General features: G+C 35.6%; 1 protein-coding gene and 1 pseudogene across 1 annotated transcript; both read left to right on the top strand.

The window, feature by feature from the left end:
- The first annotated feature begins 10728 nt into the window (after positions 1 to 10728).
- On the top strand, positions 10729 to 11834 carry LOC126953113 (putative olfactory receptor 2B3). Its single transcript, XM_050788484.1, has one exon. The coding sequence runs from the start codon at positions 10794 to 10796 to the stop codon at positions 11733 to 11735; it is 942 nt and encodes a 313-aa protein (XP_050644441.1). The 5' UTR covers positions 10729 to 10793; the 3' UTR covers positions 11736 to 11834.
- A 7620-nt stretch (positions 11835 to 19454) lies between these two features.
- On the top strand, positions 19455 to 20096 carry LOC126953342 (GTP-binding protein SAR1a-like; annotated as a pseudogene).
- Positions 20097 to 25265: the final 5169 nt, after the last annotated feature.

Below are 25265 nucleotides of genomic sequence, written 5' to 3'. Positions count from 1 at the left end.
CCTTCTCCACATCCTTGCCAATACTTATTACCTCTTATTTTACTGATGTAGCCATTCTAACAGGTATGAAGTGATATCTCATTGTGGTTCTAATTTGCATTTCCTTGATAATCAGTGATGTTGAGGAATTTTTTTATACATCTGTTAATCTTTTATGCCATGTTTTGAAAAATGTCCGTTAATCTTTTGCTCAGTTTTAAATGGGGTTCTTTGCTTTCTTGCTAACAAATTTAAGTTGTTTGCATTTCTTACATATTTTGAATATTAACCATGTATGGTTTGTAAATATTTTCTCCCAGTCCATGGGTTGTCTCTTCAATCTGTTGTTTACTTTGTTATACAGAAGCTTTTTGGTTTGAGGTAATCCCATTTGTCTATTTCTGCTTTGGTTTCCTGTGCTATTGAGATCATCACCAATAAATTATTGCCATGATTAATTTCAAGGACATTTTTTCTTATATTTTCTTCTAGTAGTTTTACATTTTCAGGTCATGCAATTAAATCTTTAAACCATTTTTAGTGGATTTTTGCATATGGTGTGAAATAAGGTTTCAATTTCATTGTTCTGTATTTGGGTATTTGATTTTCCCAGCATCATTCATTAAAGATACTGCCCTTTCTCCATAATGTGTTTATTCTTGGCATCTTTGGCAAAACTCAATTAACCACAAATGCATGAGTTTATGTCTGTTGTTATGCCAGTACCTTTCTGTTTTGAATACTATAACTTTGTAATATATTTTGAATCAGGTAGTGTGATGCCTCCAGCTTTGTTCTTTTTGCTCAAAAGTGCTTCAGCTACTTTGGGGTTTTTGCCATTCCATACGAATTTTTAAATTGCTTTTTCTATTGCTGTGAAACAAAAAAGTCATTGAACTTTTAAAGAAATTGCACTGACTATGTGTATCACTTTAGGTAGTATATACATATTATTAATATTAATTCTTCCAAACCGTGAACACAAGATCCATCATATTCTGGGCTTTACTTTGGTAGGAGACTTTTATTACTGATTCAACCTCCTTACTCATTAGTCTGTTCAGATTTTCTATTTTTTCGTGATTCATTCTTGTTATGTTTCTAGAAATCTAACCATTTCTTCTAGGTTACCCTATTTGTTGGTGTAAAATTGTTCATAGCATTCTTTTATGATCTTTTGTACTTCTGTAGTTTCAATTTTAATGTCTCCTCTTTCATTTCTGACTTTATTAGAGTCTTCTTTTTTTTTCTTAGTTGGTCTACTAAATTTTTGTCAATCGTTTTTATCTTTTCAAAAATTCAAGTCTTCATTTTGTGAATGTGTTCTATTGTTTTCTAGTCTCTTATTTATTTCTGCTCTGATCTTTGTTATATCCTTCCTTCTGCTAACTTTGGGATTAGTTTGCTCTTCTCTTTTTCTAGTTTCTTGAAATGTAACATTAGGCTGTTTGTTTGGGATCTTTCTTCTTTTTTAACATAGGCATTTATTACTATAAACATTCCTCTTGCTAATACCTTCTTTTGCTACACCCTGTAAGTTGTGGTATGTTGTGTTTTCATTTTGATCTGTCTTAAGATATTTTTTAACTTCTATTTTGATTTTTTCTTTAACCCATTGTTTATTCAGGAGCATGTTGTTTAATTTCCATGTTTGTAAATATTTCAAATTTTCTCCTATTATTCATTTCTACTTTCATACCTTTGTGGTCAGAAAAGATACTTGATATGATTTCAATCTTCTTAAAACTATGGAGTCTTATTTTGTTCCCTAATATTTGATCCTGGATAATGTCCCATTTGCACTTGAGAAGAATGAGTATTCTCCTGCTGTTGGATGGAATGTTCTACGTATGTCTGTTAGGTCCATTTGGTCTAATGCACATTTCAAGTCCAGTGTTTCCTTATTGATATCTGTCTAGATGATATGTTCATCGTTGAAAGTGAAGTATTGAAAAACTCCTGCTATTATTGTATTGCAGTCTGATTCTTTTCACGTCTACTAAAACTTTCTTTATACATTTAGATGATCTGGTATTAGGTGCATATATATTTACAATTGTTATGTCCTTTTGATGAATTCACCCTTTGATCATGTAATGACTTTCTTTGTCTCTTTTCATAGTTTTGGACTTTAAGTTTGTCTAATATAAGCAGAGCTATCCCTGCTGTCTTTTAGTTTCTACTTGCATGAAATATTTTTTTCAATCAATGTGTGTTCTTCAAGTCGAAGTTAGCCTCTCACAGGCAGCCATGTTTGAGTATTGTTTTTCAGTTTTTTTCCAAAGCAAATCATTTTAGTAGGTTGTCAAATATACAATTATTAGAAATATATAAATATTACCTGTAAAAATTAGTATATCACATTAGATAATTCTGTAAAATAAGAAAACACAAATCACACATTGCCAACAACCACTGCAGTCCAAGAATATCCCCGTCAATAGTACAAATTACAAACACATTTTTAAAACTAAAGATGTTATTTAGACATTTAAACCAAAGTAACCATGACTAGCCTAAATACATTCATTCATCAAGTACAATAAATTTAGCATTGCTACTTACAGTCACTAATAACACAATTTTAGGTGCAATTTTACCTAAAATTCCATAAATTTTCCAATATAGTTCTGAAAGTAAAGTGTCTTTGTGCATGCCATTTCCATTTTTATGTGGGTGCATCATATATCAGACTTAAGGCTATTTCACCTCATTATTAAATTGTTCATAGACATATATAGAAAGTGAACACCAGGCCAAAATTTAATCCCAATGATGACAAAATACATATTTTTTTTTTTCGAGACAGAGTCTTGCTCTGTCGCCCAAGCTGGAGTGCAGTGGCACGATCTCGGGCTCACTGCAACCTCCGCCTCCCAGGTTCAAGTAATTATCCTGCCTCAGCCTCCCAAGTAGTTGGGATTACAGGCATGCACCATCACACCTGGCTAATTTTTGTATTTTTAGTAGAGACCAGGTTTCACCATGTTGGCCAGGCTGGTCTCAAACTCCTGACCTTGTTGTCCACCCGCCTCGGCCTTCCAAAGTGCTGGGATTACATGTGTGAGCCACAGTGCCCGATCAGACAAAATATAAATTTTTTTTAAATTCTTGAACGCATATATGGATTTGTTTAATCACATGTGTACTACTACTATTTTTTACCAGAGATATCACAGTAAATAATGAGAATTTAATATTAACTCAAAAAAAGATGAAGACTTCAACCTTCCTACTTCCTACAATAGTAACAAGCTTTTTTTTTTTTTTTTTTTTTTTTAGATGGAGTCTCCCTCTGTTGCCCAGGCTGGAGTGCAGTGGTGCGGTCTTGGCTCACTGCAACCTCCACCTACCGGGTTCAAACAAGTCTCTTGCCTCAACCTCCTGAGTAGCTAGGATTATAAAACCCTAGAAGAAAATCTAGGCAATAGCATTCAGGACATAGGTATGGGCAAAGATTTCATGACTAAAACACCAAAAGCAATGTCAACAAAGCCAAAATTGGCAAATGGGATCTAATCAAACTAAAGGGGTTCTGCACAGCAAAAGAAACTATCATCAGAGTGAACAGGTAACCTACAGAATGGGAGAAAATTTTTGCCATCTACCCATCAGACAAAAGTCTAATATCCAGACTCTACAAGGAACTTAAACAAATTTACAAGAGAAAAACAATCCCATCAAAAAGTGGGCAAAAGATATGAACAGACACTTCTCAAAAGAAGACAGGCGGCCAACAAACATTGAAAAAAGCTCATCACAGGTCATTAGACAAATGCACATCAAAACCCCAGTGAGATACCATATCACGCCAGTTAGAATGGCGAATATTAAGAGGTCAGGAAACAACTGTGAGCCAAAATAAACCTTTTTTCTTTGTAAATTACCCAGTCTCAGGTATTCCTTTATAGCAATGCAAATGGATGAATGCAGAAAGAAAGGATCAGTCTGCATTTCCTAACTTCAAAAACTACAGTCTGCAGTTTCCTTTGTAGTGCCTGTGTAAAGACAAAGGTCGTTAAATAGTTTAGTGTTTAGTGTTCTTGTTAAAATATAATGTTATATAATGAAGACGGGCTGATAAATCATTGATGCATTAAATGGCAATATTTCAAAAAAAAATTCAAACTCGAAATCTCAGTATAGAATCTTCCAAGAAAATGAGAACCCCTAACTCTGTTCAGGTCAAATGTTGCCCCCTCAGAGAAACTGACTGACCATGCTGTCTAAAGTAACAGCCTCAGTTAATTTTTATTCTCTTACCCTGTGTTTTTCTTCATAGCATTTATCACTATCTGACATTGTACTATATATCTATTTATTTATTATTAGTTTTCTATCTCCTTACTAGTAGGTAAGCTTCATTAGAACAGAGACTTTAGGCTGGGCGTGGTGGCTCACGCCTGTAATCCCAACACTTGGGAGGCTGAAGCAGGCAGATCACGAGGTCAGGAGATTGAGACCATCCTGGCTAATATGGTGAAACCCCGCCTCTACTAAAAATACAAAAAATTAGCGGGGCCTGTTGGTGGAAGTCTGTAGTCCCAGCTACTTGGGAGGCTGAGGCAGGAGAATGGCGTGAACCCAGGAGGCGGAGCTTGCAGTGAGCCGAGATCACACCACAGCACTCCAGCCTGGGCAACAGAGTGAAACTCCATCTCAAAAAAAAAAAAACAAAAAAACGAACAGAGACTTTATTCTTTTGATTATCAATATATATCCTGTGCATATGACAGTGCCTGACACTTATCACCATTACATAAAGATTTATTGAGTAAATGATTAAATGGTTTGTTTCCATGTTCATGTTACAGCCAGAGACATAGGCAGGTATTGCGGCTTATCTCTGAATTCCTTGGCGCTGGCTGGCTGGCATAGAACCTTGCAACGAATGAATAAATAAATTACCCTGATTGATCAGTGTGCCTGGATAGAGAAGACATGTAGGAATGCTGCACCCCTGGATGTGCTATCAATACACTTATACACCATGGAATACTATGCAGCCATAAAAAAGAATGAGTTCATGTCCTTTGCAGGGACATGGATAAAGCTGGATGCCATCACCCTCAGCAAACTAACACAGGAACAGAAAACCAAACACCATATGTTCTCACTCATAAGTGGGAGTTGAACAATGAGAACACACAGACACAGGGAGGGGAACATTATACACCAGGGCCTGTGAGGGGGTCGGGGGCAAGAGGAGGGAGAGCATCAGGACAAATACCTAATGCATGCAGGGCTTAAAGATGATGGGTTGATGGGTGCAGCAAACCACTATGGCACATGTATACCTATGTAACAAACCTGCATGTTCTGCACAGATATCCCAGAACTTAAAGTAAAATAAAAATAATAATAATGTATAAAATACACTTAAAATTTATTTTTTTAAACAAGATTGTTCTCTTGAGGTTAACTTATTACTACTTTGAGTTGCCAGGAGTGATTGCACATTTCTTGGGAATCCCTAAGTCACCAAGAATAAAGACCACTTGTAATAGCTAAGGCATATTCAACAATAAAATTCTAGAGATCCGGGATATTTGATATTTGCTTATAATATTTCACTTTTGAGTTTTTATTCATTTAATAAATGTTTTATTTATCATCTTGTATGCTCACGAACAGTTTTAAGTGTCCATTCAAATCATTTCATGGGAAAAAAAAGTCAGGAAACAACAGATGTTGGTGATGCTCTGGAGAAACAGGAACACTTTTACACTGTTGGTGGAAATGTAAATTAGTTCAGCCACTGTGGAAGACAGTGTGGCGATTTCTCAAGGATCTAGAGCCAGAAATACTACTTGACCCAGTAATCCCATTACTGGATATGTACCCAAAGGATTATAAATCATTCTGTTATAAAGACACATGCACACGTATGTTTATTGCAGCACCATTTATAATAGCAAAGACTTGGAACCAATCCAAATGCCCATCGATGATAGACTGGATAAAGAAACTGTGGCACATATACACCATGGAATACTATGCAGCCATGGAAAAGAATGAGTTCATGTCCTTTGCAGGGACATGGATGAAGCTGGAAACCATCATTCTCAGCAAACTAACACAGGAACAGAAAACCAAACACCACATGTTCTCACTCATAAGTGGGAGTTGAAAATACGAACACATGGACACAGGAAGGGGAACATCACACACTGGGGCCTATTGAGGGGTGGGGGCACAGGGAGGAGAGCATTAGGACAAATACCTAATGCATGAGGGGATTCAAACCTAGATGACCGGTTGATAGGTGCAGCAAACCACCATGGCACATACATATACCTATGTAACAATACTGCACGTTCTGCACATGAATCCCAGAACTTAAAGTAAAATTTTTTTGAAAAGTAAAACCACAAAAAATAAAATAAAATAAAATAGCTTTACTATTATAATCCAAGCACAACAAGTTGTATTTGAAAACCAATTAAGAATATGTATTACATATAGAAAGTATGTATATACGTATATTAAACTTATATATAAATTATTAGCTATAACAGATATCATATTGTTACAAAAATCACTGGCTAAGAAAACGTTCTAATTTAGAAAATGATCATATTCTATATAGTTGATTTTATAATTCATAGAAATACATCATGATACACAAAAAGAAAAAATGAGGAAAAATAAATACATTAAAATACAAGCACATGAGTTTCCTGAAGATTATATCTAGGCTGATGCTCAACTCAATTACACCTTCTTTATTTTACTAAAATCTTAGGATGAGCACATATTAAGTCACATATTAAGTAAATAACTTGCACAAATCAGCTTTTTTTTTTTTTCTTTGAGACGAAGTTTTGCTCTTGTTGCCCAGGCTGGAGTGCAATGGCTGATCTCGTCTCACTGCAACCCCCACCTCCCAGGTTCAAGCGATTCTCCCATCTGCCTCAGCCTCCCGAGTAGCTGGGATTACAAGCACCTGCCACCACGCCCAGCTAATTTTTTGTATTTTTAGTAGAGACTGGGTTTCACCATGTTGGCCAGGCTGGTCTTGAACTCCTGACCTCAGGTGATCCGCCTGCCTCAGCCTCCCAAAGTGCTGGGATTACAGGCGTGAGCCACCACCCCAGCCCTCAGCTTCTTCTTTCAAAAACAATTCCCCCATTGCAATTTCATGTAATTTCTATGTGTTCTGACCCAGTGAATTAATGCTAACCTTAAATTTCAATGTGTATATTAATACGTTAAGTGACTTTGTATGACATAATTTTTAACCTACAGATCTCTGGTGGGTTTAGTTTACAAATACTCATTACAAAAATCAGTGAAAACTAGAAATATTATTTTTCCCTATACGCCATCATAGGACTCTATTTGACTTTGCAACAATTTAAAAGGAATTTGGGGTTATAAGTTCATTAAAACTTGTGCTCTCCTAGTTAAGCAACTTTAAATTTATTTTTCATTGTTTATTTTTTATTACTCTAATCTTCGCCCTGGTTTCAGAATTTGTGAACCACATATGTGGTAGTATTATGTAACCAGTCCAGTTAGGAATAGTATTGACTTATTGACTCTCTGGACTTAATGACCAATTAAACTTGAGGGACTCTAGAATCCCTAGGGCTAAAATGAGGACACAGAATTGTGTGAATGGTACTCCCTTAATAAATATTGGTTGGCTTTACTTAAAGGCATAACTTTCTTTCCATGACACTTCCAATGTTGTTGATGTCTATAAAGTCAACTTCTCATTGTAGAAATCCATTAGGAACCTGCTGAGGAGAACCCCTGTCAGTCAAAAATGCCCCAATGACTGAAGACACACTATCTATAATACATTTCCCCCTCCTCATAAGTATTTTTCTCACATGTTCTTGTTGCTGTCCAGGTTTCATGCTAACCTAATTCTTGGTCAGTGGGCAAAAGGTAGTTGATTTAGAATGTCACAAGGATTGAAAATTCAAAAAGTCAGCTACATTTATTAATCTGTCTTTGAACCAGACTTCCTTTGAAACACAACACAAAGAAAGGCGTGAATATCTCTTGGACATTTAGAAAAAAGGTGAGTGGCGTCTACTACGGTGAATTATATTACCATGAGTGGGAAGGATCTCTCAAGAACATCTCACCTACATCCCTGCCTCTGAGTGACATCATGTTAAATAATCAGAATGCCCAATTTGTTTCCTGAGAACCTTGAAATCAATATCAAGTATTTTCAGTGATTCCAAAAATCCTTCGTATCCTTTCAGCCTTTTGAATGAAGGTTTGCTCATTACATCTCCGTACATAAAAAGAGTCAGTGGGATTTAAGATTTCTTTTGAATCGTGTAGAAAATAAAAATAGGAAAAAAGTTAACATGACAGTGGAATCAACATGTTCTTGTCAAGGGGTAAGTTCAATTTCTGATAATGTAAAAGAGAAATTGGTGCCATATAAAATATGAAGAAAATAAGAGAAATTAACAGTGCCATATAAAATGTGAAGAGAAGAGGATGTGAAAAAATAGGAGTAGAAAATAACAGCTACTGAACAGAGTCCTCTTTTATTCCATGCCCTTTAGATAACCAGATATCACCTACAATATTGATTTAACTTCCATTTACTGGAAAACTATGTACTCAGTATATCATGCTAGAAACAAAGAAAAAGTTATATATAGATTCAATCATTTGATATTATAATATTATGAAATTATAACAATCACTTGAACCACCAATAGTAAGTTACTTGTTTTCTCATGTACAAGACAAGCTGAGATAATGATACAGTATTACTATTAATGACTTATTAGTGACTAATATTAATGATACTACTATTGATATCAAGCTCACATTCATTAAATGCTTAGTATGTTTGGGGCAGGGTCCTGAGTTCAGATGTGTATACATTGTCTCACTTGAGCTTCATAATACTCTCTTTTTATCAATTCAGAGATTGTTTTTTAAAGTAGCACAAGGATGTTCATCCATTTGCCCAGGATCACACAATCCAGTAAAAAAACCTGGCAGATTCTAGCTCCAGAGGCACTGTACCTAACAGCTAACTTTTAACAGTGATTTTTTTTTAATGCTACTAAATGGAAAGACAATGTGATGCTTTCTTCTTGTTTCTATTTGTGTTTCTTCAATAATGAAAAGTTATAATCTTTTATATTTTTACTATCATTTTATGTTGTTTTCTTCCCCAAACTGCTTAGTTATGTCCATTGCTCATTTTTTTTCTATTGGACTTTTGATCTTTTTCTTATTATTATGTAATTATTCTTTATATTTTAAAATAATAACCATTTTTTCCATAAACATTGTGTATTTTTCTGTCTTGCCATTTATGTTTTATCTTTCTGTGTAGTCTTTTTCTCACATAAAAAAGTTTATTAATGAGTAAAAATTGTATATATTTATAGTGTACAACATGATGTTTTGATATATGTGTACATTATAAAGTGGCTAAATCAAGTTATTTAACGTATGTATTACCTTACATAGTTATCATTTTGTAAATTTACTTCAACATTCAAAAAAGCCTAATGTCATATTCTCTTTTATTTTTCAACCAAAGGTGTATTACTGTTATTTGCCAAGAAATAACGTATATCTATAGCTTAAAAAACATATATAATGGAATAAATTAAAAATATTAAAGTCATCTCTGTTCATTTTCATTTAGACATTCCATTATCAAATTACATTTTATACATCATTGTTTTTACTCTGGAAAAGGTGTCTCATTCTGGTAAGTTGTGTCAATATTTATTTTCTCTTCACTCTTCAGTCTATCAATTTTTATGCTTGCAAATTCAAATGGTGTAAATTATCTCAATGACATTTCATTTAAACATGCAAAGTAGACTGAAGAAGTTAAGTGCACTTAGGTTATATAACTAAATAACTGATGACTTTTACAGACTGAAGAAAATCAACTTGAACATATGACTTTTGGTTTGTTTCTATTTTAATTTGTGACCACTCTTGTGCTGTATGCAGTCATTCTTTTTGTACTGTGTATTTAGGGGGAAATATGGTATAAAAGAAAGAATGGTCTTTAAATCCTAGGTGTTAGTCTTCACCTCGCTATTAATGAGTGTGCAAATTATTTATTCTTACTGAATCACAGAAGTAATAAAACGTAAACCATGACTGTGAGGGGTTGCAGTTTCTGGCACATTTTAAGCAAAGCAACATTTATGTTATCAGTTTTACTATTTTAATTAAGGTATTTGCAGATGGGGAGATGACACCTATGGTCATTACTGTATATCACAAGTAACCATAATTTTATTACTAATACCCATGGTAGTTCTTTATGGAAATGGACCTACATGCATGGCATTTAGGAGAAAGACACAACTCAAAAACATCACATCGAGATGTTACTGAAAGAAGCAAAATTTCTTTAGATCAATTGCAGATTTAGATTCAACACTTATAACCTCTATATTAGCATTTTCAGTCCAAATTTAAAATAATTGGAGTAAAAGTAGTATTTCTTTCTAAACTGTTTATTAAGGTAGGTTAGGAAGTAAGAAGAGGAGAGAACATAAAATGCATTGGGAACTCACAATTTTCCATGTGTTATGCATATGTTACATACTTTATGTTATTTAAATGTAATGATTTCCTTTGAAGTAATTTAAACACTACTGAAAACACAGAAACTACTTTTAAGCTTAAACGTAATCATATTATATTTCAAACGGGCTTTATTCAATTGACTGTAAATTGTGTTTGATGATGAGCTATTTATTAAATTTAATTCCGTTCCAATAAGAGTATTCAATAAACATACATTGATTGCTTTCCTATCTTACATTTTTTTAGGAGTGCGAAATAAGAGAGTCATCATGAATTGGGCAAATGAGAGCTCCCCAAAAGAGTTTACACTACTTGGCTTCTCAGATAGGGCTTGGCTACAAATGCCCCTTTTTGTGGTCCTGTTAATATCATACACAATCACCATATTTGGCAATGTGTCCATCATGATGGTGTGCATTCTGGATCCCAAACTTCATACGCCCATGTATTTCTTTCTCACTAATCTCTCCATCTTAGATCTCTGCTATACCACAACTACAGTCCCTCATATGTTGGTAAATATTGGTTACAACAAAAAGACCATCAGCTATGCTGGCTGTGTGGCCCAACTCATCATCTTCCTGGCCCTAGGTGCTACTGAGTGTCTCCTTCTGGCTGTTATGTCCTTTGACAGATATGTGGCTGTTTGCAGACCCCTCCACTATGTAGTCATCATGAATTATTGGTTCTGCCTAAGGATGGCAGCCTTCTCATGGTTCACTGGTTTCAGCAACTCAGTGCTGCAGTCTTCCTTGACTCTTAACATGCCACGCTGTGGTCACCAGGAAGTGGACCACTTTTTCTGTGAGGTGCCTGTACTTCTCAAGTTGTCATGTGCTGACACAAAGCCTATTGAGGCTGAGCTCTTCTTCTTTAGCGTACTAATTCTTCTAATTCCAGTGACATTGATCCTCATCTCCTATGGCTTCATAGCTCAAGCAGTATTAAAAATCAGGTCAGCAGAAGGACGGCGAAAAGCATTTGGGACATGTGGGTCCCACATGGTTGTGGTGTCTCTCTTTTATGGAACAGCCATTTATATGTACCTACAACCTCCTTCATCCACCTCTAAGGACTGGGGAAAGATGGTTTCCCTCTTCTACGGAATCATCACACCCATGTTGAACCCCCTCATCTACAGCCTTAGAAATAAAGATATGAAGGAGGCCTTCAAAAGGGTGATGCCAAGAATCTTTTTCTGTAAGAAATAAGAAGTACTCCATTGTGATGAGAATCTTCTTAGTCTTTCCTTATCTTCAAGGATGGTAATGACCTTTGAACTCATTTTCCTATTTTCCAGGCTCTGGTGATTTCACTGAATTCTATCAACAGTTAGAAAATCCTTCCTCTAGGGGAACATCACACACCGGGGCCTATCATGGGTCAGGGGGAGGGGGGAGGGATTGCATTGGGAGTTATACCTGATGTAAATGACGAGTTGATGGGTGCTGACGAGTTGATGGGTGCAGCACACCAACATGGCACAAGTATACATATGTAACAAACCTGCACGTTATGCACATGTACCCTAGAACTTACAGTATAATAATAATTTTTTAAAAAAAGAAGAAGAAAATCCTTCCTCTGTTGGCCGGGCGTGGTGGTTCATGCCTGTAATCCCAGTACTTGGTGGGGGCCAAGGTGGGCAGATCACCTGAGGTCAGGAGTTCGAGACCAGCCTGGCCAACATGGCAAAACCCCGTCTCTACTAAAAATACAAAAAAATTAGCAAGTCATGGTGGTGCGTGCCTGTAATCCCAGATACTCGGGAGACGGGGCAAGAGAATCACTTGAACCCACGAGTCAGAAGTTGCAGTGAGCCCAGATCGCACCACTGCACTCCAGCCTGGGCGACAGAGTGGGAATCTGTCTCAGGAAAAAAAAAAAGAAAGAAGGAAAAGTCTTCTTCTGTTTAGGAAGCAATGCTGAACCCATATGACATGTCTTCAAAGTTAGAAACTCCTTTCTTTTCAGAAGTTCCTCCAATGTACTCTGTTCCTTGAGGCAAGTCATGCCAATTTCCTATCAACTTCAGAGTAGTCAGGAGACTTTGATGGATTGCTTTCCCTCTTGTATACTATTATTCTACAACCATCCTGTCTATGCCTTTAGTTAGGGATTTTAATATCTTTATAATTAAATTACCAGTTATTCCAAGCCAAAAATTATTCCATCAGAATCAAAGTCTTCAAACACTTTGAACCCTCTGATCTCTTGATAAAATTCATCATATGCACCTTCTCATAACTGTTTTAGGTATGTAATTTGGCTTCAATCTAGCTGGGTTTGTTTTTGTTTTGTTTGAGAATGAATTTCACTCTTGTTGCCAAGGCTGGAGTGCAATGGCACGATCTCGGCTCACTGCAACCTCCACCTCCTGGGTTCAAGCGATTCTCCTGCTTTAGCCTTCCTAGTAGCTGGGATTACAGATGCCCACCACCACGCCCAGCTAATTTTTTGTATTTTTAGTAGAAACGGGTTTCATCATGTTGGCCAGGCTGGTCTCGAACTCCTGACCTCAGGTGATCCACCCATCTTGGCCTCCCAAATTGCTGGGATTACAGGCATGAGCCACTGCGCCCAACCATTCTAGCTGGTTTTAAACCTACTAAGTGTGTGCATCTCAATCTGGAAACCTTAAATGTCAGTTGAGTTTTATTTCAAATTCTATTTTCAATTCATCCGTTTATTCCTCTGGATAGCATTTCTCCTTTCTTCCCCTTTTGTTAAATTCCTTATTTGTCCCAAGTTCTACCTCAGGTATGTGGAATCTTTTCTAAATTATACAGCTAATTATAGAAATGTTAATGGGAATCATTTTTTCTCATATTGAACTGAATTAGCTTACTCTTTATTTGTGGTAGTCATTCAATAAACGTTTATTGTTCACAAGACAGCAGTAGTCCAGAGAAGAAATATCACAGTTCCTCTGCTGAAGAAATGTGCTAGTTCCAGAAGGCAATGATCCTTAAACTGAGACATTTGAATGATTGTTTACCGTTAGTAATGTAAGGACACAGATGAGGCAATATTTTGGGCAACAGAGAAAGGTTTACAAAACAAAGCATTTCATCATTACAAGCAATTTAGTACAGTTAAACAATACAAAAACATGCAAGATGAGGCTGGTGATGTAATATAATTATATATTATATGTAGTTCTATATCACATATAATTATATATTAGATATAATTATATTATATATAATATAATTATATATTAGATAATTATATATTATATACTTATAATTATGATACTATAATTATATATTATATAACCATAATTATGATAATATAATTATATGTTATATAATTATACATAAAATATAATTATATAATTGATATATAAATATATAAAATATAATATAATTGTATATTTATTATGATTATTTAAATATAGTATAATTATAATTATGTTATATAATTATATAATTATGATAATAATTTTATGTTATATAATTATATAATTAGATAATATAATTATATGTTGTATAATTATATCTAATATATAATATAATAATATTTAAATGACATTTCAAATAAGTGGAAAAAGAAGAGACTGAAGAAATATCTATTGAGTTTTATTTCAAACTTTATTTCAATTCATTTCTTTATTACCCTGGATATCATTTCTCCATTTTCCCTTTTGTCAAATTCCGTATTTGTCCCAACTTCTACCTCAGGCATGTGGAATGTCCTCTTAATTATAGAGCTAATTATAGAAATGCTAATGGGAATCATTTTCCTATATCGAGCATATCTTGATAAAACACAAAAAAAGGAAAGAACACAAAGGGACCCACCTTTTACTTGGATCTCTGTTATTACCCAATCTACCTTTATGCACTTCTCCCAACTCACTACCAATGGAGTTTGGGTTTTTTTCATGTGCATTATATCAGAAAATACTCCCGTGTTTTCTGGTATTTAAAACATAATTGAAATAGCTGCAAATTTAATTTCACCATGGAAGTATATTAAAATCCATTTAACCACTTTCTATTGTTGAACATTTACACTCCTTGTTTTGATTATTGTAACTACTACTGCCAATAATTCAGTACGAATCTGTATCTAAATGTCAGTTTATATTCTTGCCTAATGTTTTTCAATTGCTTACTATACATACATCTATACATACAGATTTTGCTATTTGCCAGGTATTCATTGGTGAATAAGACAGACACAATTCCTCCCCTCACAACCTTTATAGTCTAGTGGGAAAAAGAAAACAAATAATAATACTAAACATGTAATTACAAGTTGTACTAAGTACCATAAAGTAAAAATGACAAGGTTTCATGAATAAAATGGATGAGTGATTAGTTTAAACCAGGAAAGGGTCAAGGAAAGCTCTTCTAGGAAAGTGTCATTTAGGCTCAGATCTATAAGTGAAGTAGTAAATTCTTCAGAGTAGAAAAAACAGCATGTGCTAAGGCCTTAATCTGGCAGGAAGTATCTTAACCACTAGGGTTCTTTTTATTGTCATCTTTTTATTTAATGTAGTTTACTATATTTTACATTTATAATGTATTTTAATATAATTTTTAAAGTCACAAGTATAATACAGAACTTTAAATACCCTTTTCCAGAGTCACCATTCATTTACATTTGTCTTACTTTTATACATATATAATATATAAATATAGTTTTCATATCTATGAAATTTTTTCCAAACTTTTTATTACTACATACACTTTAGTGTGTAGTTGCTAAGGACATTAACTTACATACATAGCCAGTACAATCATCAAAACTGGAACATTTTACAGTCATAGAATAACTATTATGTAATCAATAGTTCATATTCAGATCTTGTTAATTATCTCCGAAATGTTCTTTATATTTTCTCCCATTCAGGAGCCAATCATGATGCAACATTTCAGAAAAGTGTATAAGGATAATTTGTCTTAAAATCGATGCTGTTAACTTTAGTCACTTGACTAACATGGTGTCCCCGAGATCTCATTATGCTTTTTCCTTAGAAATTAATAAGTAATTTGTGGGAGACAGCATAATTATGTAAATATCTTAAACTTTTACCCACCAATTTTAACATCTATTAATAATTCTCCAAACCTAGTATGCCTTATTTATTAGTTGATGTACCATAAGAGTTTTCCCTTTTCCCCCTTCATTTATTCACTTTTTAATATTTTTATCAGTATATACTCATAAATTTCTATTTTATATCATTATTTTACCTTTTCTTATTATTATAGTTTAAGTTCTGGGGTACATGTGCGGGACATGAAGGTTTGTTACATAGGTATACATGTACCATGGTGGTTTGCTGCACCCATTGACCCGTCACCTACATTAGGTATTTCTCCTAATGCTATCCCTCCCCCAGCCCCCCATTCCCGACAGGCCCCAGTTGTGATGTTCCTCTCCCTGTTCCATGTGTTCTCATTCTTTAAGTCCCACTTATGAGTGAGAACATGCAGTGTTTGGTTTTCTGTTCTTGTGTTAGTTTGCTGAAAATGGTGGTTTCCAGCTTGAGGCTTGCTCTGTCGCCCAGACTGGAGTGCAGTGGGAGATCTCAGCTCACTGCAACTTCTGCCTCCCGGGTTCAAGCGATTCTCCTGCCTCAGCCTCCTGAGTAGCTGGGATTACAGGTGCCTGCCACCATGCCCAGCTAATTTTTGTATTTTTAGTAGAGACGGAGTTTCACCATGTTGGCCAGGGGTCTCAAACTCCTAACCTCAGGTGATTCACCCACCTCGGCCTCCCAAAGTGCTGGGATTATAGGTGTGAGCCACTGCGCCCAGCCCACTATTTTACTTTATTTTGGTACTCAAATTGTCCCAGATGTGACCAATGTAAGCCCTTCAAGCTCTACTAGTGTTTTTAATTCATAGGTTATAGAGACATATTTTTTAATTCTACATTCATGCTTTGCTCAGTATAGATAGAATATTTTCTTATATTTCAGTTACTTATTCTCCGTGGAGCCCTAATTTCAGACTTCCCCAAAGCAGATGAAGTTCCTTAGGTCTTTGCCTAAGAGATCATAGTAATTTTTTAATTCCAGTTTTCTCCACCTCCCTGTATTCTTACTCAATATGACATTTTTTGTGTGGTAGGGTGGTGTATTAGGTAGAACTAGGTCTAACCGTAAGTGATGGAAAACCTAAAGTAACAGTGCCTTTAACAAAACAGAAATTTATCTTTCTCTCTCACTTAAAATCAATCCAGAGGCAAAGATCCATGGCTGCCAAGTTGATTCTGCTGCTTATGGCTCTCTGGAATCCAGGCATTTGATGGCTCATGAGATAGTGACTCTCATTGTATTGTCCAAGCCAACAACTTTGCTGCAAAGTGGAAGAGACCAAAAAGGAATTGCAAAGTTAACATGCCAACAATTGCTAAAGGAAGGTTTCAGAATGCTGCCCCATTATACACTTCCATGTATGTCCCATTGGCCAAATCTTAGGCACTTGCTCAAGCCTGGCTTCATGGAAGGCTAGAAAGTCATCTTTTTTTTCTGAACCACCATATACCTAGATAAAATTTCTATCGATGCTTAGAAGGAAAGACAGTTATAGTGGAACATCTGATAGTCTCATCCACAGCCCACCCCTTTAGCTTCATAAAGATTCCTACACATTCTCATTCATATATATATATGACATTCATATATATATGACATTCATATATATATGAACTCATTCATATATATATAAAAACAAACATATATACATATATATGTGTGTGTGTATGTGTGTGTGTGTGTGTGTGTGTGTGTATATGAATGACACAAAAGAGACAGGCCCAAAAGACACAGCCCTGAAGCCTCATCAAGTTATAGAATAGAGGGTCTCTGAGTGACACATACTCTTGTCTCAGTTCTGGGTATACATGCTCCAGTTATCTGGTGAACTGTAAACTAAAAAGCAAACAATTCTACCACATACACCATGCAGTGGCAGAGAGGAAACTGGTTAGTTGCAAAAAAAAAAAAAAATTAGAAAATAGAAAAGGCAGATATCATGCTCTACATCAATTATAATGTAGTGATGGACGAGATAACAAAGATTTCCTTTTCCAACAATAGAGTGTGTCTCTCAACTATCCCACAGAGAAGGCACCGAATATTTGGTTGATAATAATACAATGTATCAGGGTTTAAAATTCTGATTGCTAAATATTTGTTTTTAATTTCTCAACCATTTACAAAACATACCCATTCCCTTCCCAATAGTGACCACTCAAAAGTGGTCCTGAGGAGCAGTATTAGAGGTCAAGATGGTTACTTCATACTCCAGCATTGTTTAATATATGCACCAATTATCTAATGTAAAATAATGAATAATAATGTAAATACCCCTCTTCATTGATTGCTTTTCATTTTTAGTTGTGCTTCTCTATTTCCATTTGATTCATTAACTGGATTAACTGTGTAGTAAGAATTTATTATTCGCTTTTCATTTCCATACCAGGTATGATGACACAGGAAACTAATACAATCAAAAAGGATAATGTTTTAAAATTAAAGCTATAACAGGTAAATATATATACTGCATCCCTACATAAAGCTGAGGGTTACAGAGAATAAGTCAAATGTATTCATTAGCTTCAATAATGAATTGGGTGGTAGTGGATTTACAGAGAAAAGAAATAAAAACAAAGGGTATACATATATCAAATCACACTGTACACCTTGAATATATACAATCTTTATTGTAAATTAAATATTGTTTTAAAAAATAAAGGACCAGAAGCTGAATATAGTTATAGAACGCAGCAAATGATGAAAACAAAAGTGGGAACGAAGAACAAGCCTGAGATGATCAGTGTGAACTTGGCTAGAAGGATTCCAGATTGTTAGATCTGCTGCTAATTGTGACGCATGGGTGAAAAAAGCAATTACTTTAAAAACAAGCCCATGGCCAAAAGTATTCTGGACCCATATTTTCAAAGTTCTAGATTCCATGATTTTTAATCATGTTTAAATAACATTGATGTATGTTAATATCTTCTTGACACAATGTTTTTATGGTTTAAATAAAATGAGGAACTTTAGTCAATGGTAGGTAAAAAGTCCATACTGTGTTGGGATATTGTGGAAGAAACTACTGAAGACTTCTTTTGTCTGTATGTAGAACTAGGATTATGATGGCTCTATTGTAGCAGAAATCTAAAGAAATAATATCTTGAGAAAACTATAAATAAAAGAAAATTGGATCTTGGCACCCAAAATAATAATCTTAATTTCCCCCTTGTGATCCAAGGAAATTTATAAAATTGTTGAGGCAGATTCAGTTTCCTTGGAGTCTCTTAGTCCTGAGTCCATTATAAATAACAGGTGCCAAATTTATCATTTCATTTTATTATGGCAAGGAAGTTAGAGGGAAGCATACCCACTAAGGAATTACTATAATGACCCTTACCAAGAAATTTCAACTGTATTATCTGTATGGGGAACAAAGTTTCACAGCTTTATACAGTGAGTGACAACCCTATAAAGTACTTTTTTTCAAGTACCTTTAGAACAAAGTCGTGTCCTTTGCAGAGACATGGATGGAGCTGGAAGCCATTATGCAGGAACAGAAAACCAAGCACTGCATGTTTTCACTCATGCAGTGATGAGCTGAGCAATGAGAAAACACTGATACCGGGAGGGAGGAAAACATCACACAATGGGGCCTGTCCAGGGGTGGAGAGGGGGCAGAACAGCAGGAAAAATAGCTAACTCATGCTGGACTTAATACATAGGTGATGAGTTAATAGGTGCAGCAAACCACCATGGCACACGTTTAACTTATGTAACAAACCTGCACATCCTGCACATGTATCCCAGAACTTAAATAAAATACAATACATTTTTTAGAAGTACCTTCCTTACCTCTAAAGAGTAAGTAGGTTTCCATATCTGAAAATATTTGGGGTGTGCTCTGAGGGAGGGCCCAGGCCACCCACTGTTGCAAGAGGAGCCCTTCAGGACATAGTAAGCACGAATAATGTCTTTCATCTTTGAGTGGATCTACAATGGCTTCAGCAGTGTTCTCCAGTTCCTGGACTCCACAAGAAATTTGGAAAACTTGTATTCTTGGGTTTGGACAATGCAGGCAAAACCACTCTTCTTCGCATGCTCAAAGATGACAGATTGGGTCAACATGTTCCAACACTACATCTGACATCAGAAAAGCTAATAATTGCTGGAATGACTTTTACAACTTTTGATCTTGGTGGACACAAGCAACCATGTCAGGTTTGAAAAAATTATCTCCCAGGAATTAATGGGATTGTTTTTCTGGTGAACTCTGTAGATCATTCTGGCCTCAGGGAATCCAAAGTTGAGCTTAATGCTTTAATGACTGATGAAATAATATCCAATGTGCCAATCCTTATCCTGGGTAACAAAATAGACAGAACAATGCAATCAGTGAAGAAAAACTCTTTGAGATATTTGGGCTTTCTGGATAGACCACAGGAAAGAGGAACGTGGCCCTTTAGGAGCTGAACGCTCACCCCGTGGAAGTGTTCGTGTGCAGCGTGCTCAAGAGGCAAGGCTAGGGCGAGGGATTCTGCTGGCTCTCCCAATATATTGGCTGATGTTTGGACAGTGAAAATAAGAGTTTTTCTTCTCTGGACTGATCCTATTCACAGCTTCTTCATGGACTTTTCTAATAGAACGAGGAAAGGTCTCCAATCATCTCCAATCATGTCTGGCGTTGAGAAGCCAAGAATCTCTGTCAACTCTCTCATCACCCAGTGGTGAAATGTTCTCTTCTCCACACTGTTGGGGAGGTAATGCTGCCCCACATGCTGGTGCAGGTCAGTATCCTGGGGCTTGGAAGCTGGCAGGGTTTGCTGAGTGAAGCTGTGCACCATCATGGCGCACCTGAAAAGAAAAACACATCTCATCACTCTGGTTGATTTCAAAAGAAAATGATTCTATTTTTAAAGAAAGTGTCGTTAATATAATTGATACCCCTTCTAACTTTCTGAGTCCAAAATTTACTTAGTCCAGAGTTTTCTATTCTTTTTTTAACTAATGAATGACGTTTAGATACTTCGTAAAATTATAAGCAGATACACACATTGGAGGCCAGAGCTCATTTGGGTGAACTCACTCCTGCTGAGTTAGCAGGTCGGTGAGAGAAGCTCCCCTGAGCTCACCTGTCTCTTTAACTGCCTTGGAGAAGGTGGCATTACCTTCTGAACAGAGAACTAGAAAAGGGGCAGAACCTGGTCTTGTAGTTGTGGCAGGTTTCCACTGTGGTAAGCTAGGGTCATTCCTCATCAAGGAATGTGTAGCAGACTGTTCACTGTTAAGCAGATAATTATAGTATAAGTTATTGTTATTATTCTTATTTATAAAGTTATAGACTTCAGCCAGTATTTGCTTTTATACTTTGGTGAAATTTCATTTCCCTCTATAGCACCTTCCTTTTTCATTTTCAGTTCTAAAAAGTGACTTTCACCTCACAAAAGAGTTGAGAACATCTCTCATGTTGTCACATACTGCAGGTGTGTCAGTTACTTTTGCACAGATTCTAGCAGAAAATTTTTCTGAATAGGAAGACAGGACAAAGTTACAGCTTAAGGGCTCTTAATTCTGTGAGTTGAGGACTTAAATGTATTGTAGCACTTGTTTGAATGCGGGAAAAATTTACTCAGTGGGCTTTAAAATTTCCATTTGGAGAATTTGGTCTCTATCGGATTTTTCCTGAGCTCTTTGTCTCACATCTTATCTCCTTAGATATCTATGTTGCTGGTGTTTAAAGTAAAGGTTAACATCTGTAGCTTTTCCAGGTGTGTTTGTGTGGAGTTTTTTATATATGAAATTGCCTTTCTCCATACAGAAATAAGCTGGGGGAAACACTTAACTCAAAAATTTTCTATAGAGCTGTTCCTTTGGAGGCAGCATCCCTTATTGGCAGTAAAGACTCAGTATAAAAGCAACAGCATCCCTACCACGGTGATGAGGACTGATTTTATAGCATTCCATTTTCTTAGTGCCACATGTGAAATTGGATTTTTACTATCTTACCCTAAATTCTACCCCAGTAGGAAAAGATCCAAACATAGGATCTCCTAGGAAAAGACAGGAGATAGGATGTGAAAAGTTGGGAAGATATCTTTATTCTAATGTGAGGGTGGGGAAAATGTGGATAACATATTACTGGAGTGAGAGGGTATAGTTACGTAGTTGGAGTTCTCGGTCTTCAGTACTGGCTTGTTGGAAAAGCATACTTTTTCACTGTCAGGTACCGAATGCAGAGGCTCAATAAAGTAGATTTCTGGGAAGTGCATTCTTTTCGTTTATTAGCAACCATAGTTGGATTAAGACAAAATTGTTTGGAAGGAGGTTAAAGCCTTAAGTGAATAAATTTAGCTAACAGCGAATGAACTAGATAGTTAACTTGCATTTTTTTTTAATTTCCTTTGGTTAAAGGTTCCCCATACATCTCTATTCAGAGACATGAGAAGTATGATTGCTTCCATGTTGGTTTTATTTTTAGTTTTGGATTTTTCCCCCCATTTGTCCCTAGTCACTTTGTTGTAAGCTAGAAAACTGTGGGTTCTACGTAGGGCAGCTCTTTGTGAAAGTGGTTTATTCCACTGGAGAAAGGGGATTGAAAATCAGTTAGAACCAATGTATTTCTTGCCCCATGGAACACTATTCCTGTAATAAGATAGCTGAAAGAAGCTGCTGTGAGGAGATCATGTCCAAACACAAGATCAGCGCCTTGTACAGAATTCTCATGAATTAAGATGTTTCATTCTGTTTTATTAGAGCGCATATATGTCCTATTTCAGAAAAAGTGAAACAGTCATTTACAAAAGAAAATCAATCCGTATCCTAAGCATTTTAATAAAAAGTTAAAGCATAAATAAATAAACAATAAAACGATTTGGGATCCTTTCAATCAAATAGATAAATAACTATTAAAGACCTATGATATGACATAAGGCCACTGAATACAGAAAGAACATTCGATCTTTATCCCCAATTAACGTTGAATTTTGATGGAAGAAAAAGATTAATGTTCATTTTGTAAGAAAAGAGGGTACCACTAGAAAATATCAACATTGATTTAGGTAACTGCTGTCTATGAGTAGAAATAATCTATTTAACTTGATTGATTTCATCTTTTTATACAACTACATGTATGTTGTGATCTCCTTACGAAAACTTGCACACTAAAAAAACTATTTTAAAAAAGGCTACTCTGGGCACACTGCCTATAGGGTAGCCTTGCTCTGCAAGGAGCAGTTTAAAAAAGTATAAATAAATTGACACCTATTAATACTAATACTAATCATTATAATTTAAAATATTGAAACATGTGTTTGAAAAATAATCTATGGTACTGTTTGCATTTGTGGGCATTTCCACTGATTAAAAACATATGTGTACTGGTATTAACATCTAGAAATCATTATCATCAGATTCAAGACAAGTGATCTGAGTAATATAGGGAAATAAAATGGTAGAAAAAATAACCCTTCTGAGACTTATGGGAATATAAGGACATGGTTAATATTTGGATACAAAGTGAAGAAAAATTAACTAGAAGATATAGACTTAAAATCAAACAGAGTGCTGTATTTCATGAAAATAACAAACCCAACCTTGAGTATGGGACTTTATAAAGCGTGGTCACACATATGGTGCTAACTAATCTCCACAACAGAGCAAGACAGGTAAGGGAGGTTCTGAATATTTAAACAAGACCTAAAATGTACATGTATTAACAACTGGGAAGTGTACTAAATCTAGATTTTCTAATGTCATATCTTGTTTCTTTTCTACTATGCCAGTATTGTTCAAATTTTTTACCATTACCTGTAGTAAGGAATATATTGCACATCAGAATCCAGGTCATACAAACACATATATAAAAAGAATGATGAAAATAAGTAAAATAAATCAATAAAATAGCATATAACTGTATGATAGATTACAACTCACAGTGTGAAAAGCACTAACACACATCATACTGTGTAACTGCTGATACTTTGATGACCTTGTATCACTTGGCTGTGCAATGAATTGTCTTGTTTTGTAAGTACTGAACATGTTACAAGGAACCATTTCCTTTCAGCTGTGTACTTCCTTTTATGACAAAAGTTTTATGTTGGCAATCGTCATTCCAGGATTTGGGAAGAAGAGGTAAGGAATAATATTATGTTGTTTCTATGCAAATCAGACTAATCCACATAGAGCTCAATGAGTTCTGAACTCACTTAAATGAACTCGTAAATTGAAACAGAATATGACAAGGGTCAGCAGATTTTGGAGGAAAGAAATGAACACATGTGTTAGTTAGCATGGGTAGTTCTTGGGCATTCTTTAAAATTATTCATTTCTCCATTTGATTCATTTTTCTAATATAAGATTAATTATGTTTCTCATTACTTAATCATTATTCTGTAAGAGTATACTATATTGCGTTTCTTGGGTGAGATATAGAGATTTGTTGGTCTTCCTTTTAGAGGCACTAGAAAGGTAACATTTTGGCCTTTAGACATAATTTTTCATGCTTACAAGTGTCAAATCACCAGTGAAGTTACATCGCAGAGAAAACCCCTTCATAACTCAGTTTATTTTGCTTAACTGAATAAGTGGACTATCAGAAAAATTCAGTACTAAAGTAAGCGTTTCCTTTCCCTCAAATACACCTACAAGAGCAATGACAGTTAGGAATCTGGGCAATGCAATTACTCCAAAGATCTTCATTATCTGGGGTTTCTTTGACCACCCCAGCTGGAAATGCTTCTCTTCATAACGGGGCTTGTTGCTTATCTCTGCACACTGCTGGGCAACATCTCAATTATTGTAGTACCCAGGGGATATTTTTGGGGAGCACCAAATGCATCATTTTAGCTGTGATGTCTTTGGATCCTTACATTGCCATCTGCAAACACTTGAGGTACCCCGCTATCATGCATCAGCAACTCTGTGTCCTCCTAGTGGCCATGGCATGGCTAAGCAGTTTGGCCAACTCTACTTCAGTCATCCCTTGCCGTCCAGCTGCCACTTGGCGGTAACAACAAGGTAGATGACTTTCTGTGTGAGGTTGTCTCACACAGCGATGATCAAGATATTGTGTGTTGAGACCACATTCAATGTATCTATGCTCTCCATTGTGAGGATATTTTAGTCCCTGGTTCTCTAATCAATTATCTTTGTTTACTGTGAATTCATTGTAGCTACTGTGCTGAGGATTCAGTCCTCAGGGGAAAAGAAGGAGGCCTTCAACACATGTGGTTCTCATGATACTGTTGTATCTCTCCTCTATGGGCCAGTAATTAGAATGTATGTATAGCCCTCTGCCAACTCCCAGGACAAAAACAAATTCATGTCCCTGTTCTACAGTTTGGTGACTCCTATGCTTAACCCTTTTATCTACACTTTGAGGAACAGGGATATAAAAGGGGCAATGAGGAGGCTTCTTGTCTTTTTGTATCATCAGGAAGAGAACAAAAGTAATTATTTTTATCCTCCACATTCTTCACATACAGGTCAGAAGATCTCCTGTTCTAAAATTACATGTTGATTTAACCTTCTCCAAAATTGTTAGCATTCTTTACTACCCACCCTGTCTATATATTTGCTTTTTACTACACCAGTATGGTTTGATGGATATCATTTCAAGCGTGAATCCTAATCCTCAGATTGTCTGCAATTTGCACGGTAGTGAGAACCATGTCCTTATATTCCTTTGTATTTATCTAGAAATATCCGCAGGCATCTAAAAAGTGGGCAATAAATAAATGTTAATAGA

This window comes from Macaca thibetana, chromosome 4 (genome assembly GCF_024542745.1).
Source record: "Macaca thibetana thibetana isolate TM-01 chromosome 4, ASM2454274v1, whole genome shotgun sequence".
NCBI classification, from domain to species: Eukaryota; Metazoa; Chordata; class Mammalia; order Primates; family Cercopithecidae; genus Macaca; species Macaca thibetana.
This window is presented reverse-complemented; position numbering and strand designations above follow the sequence as displayed.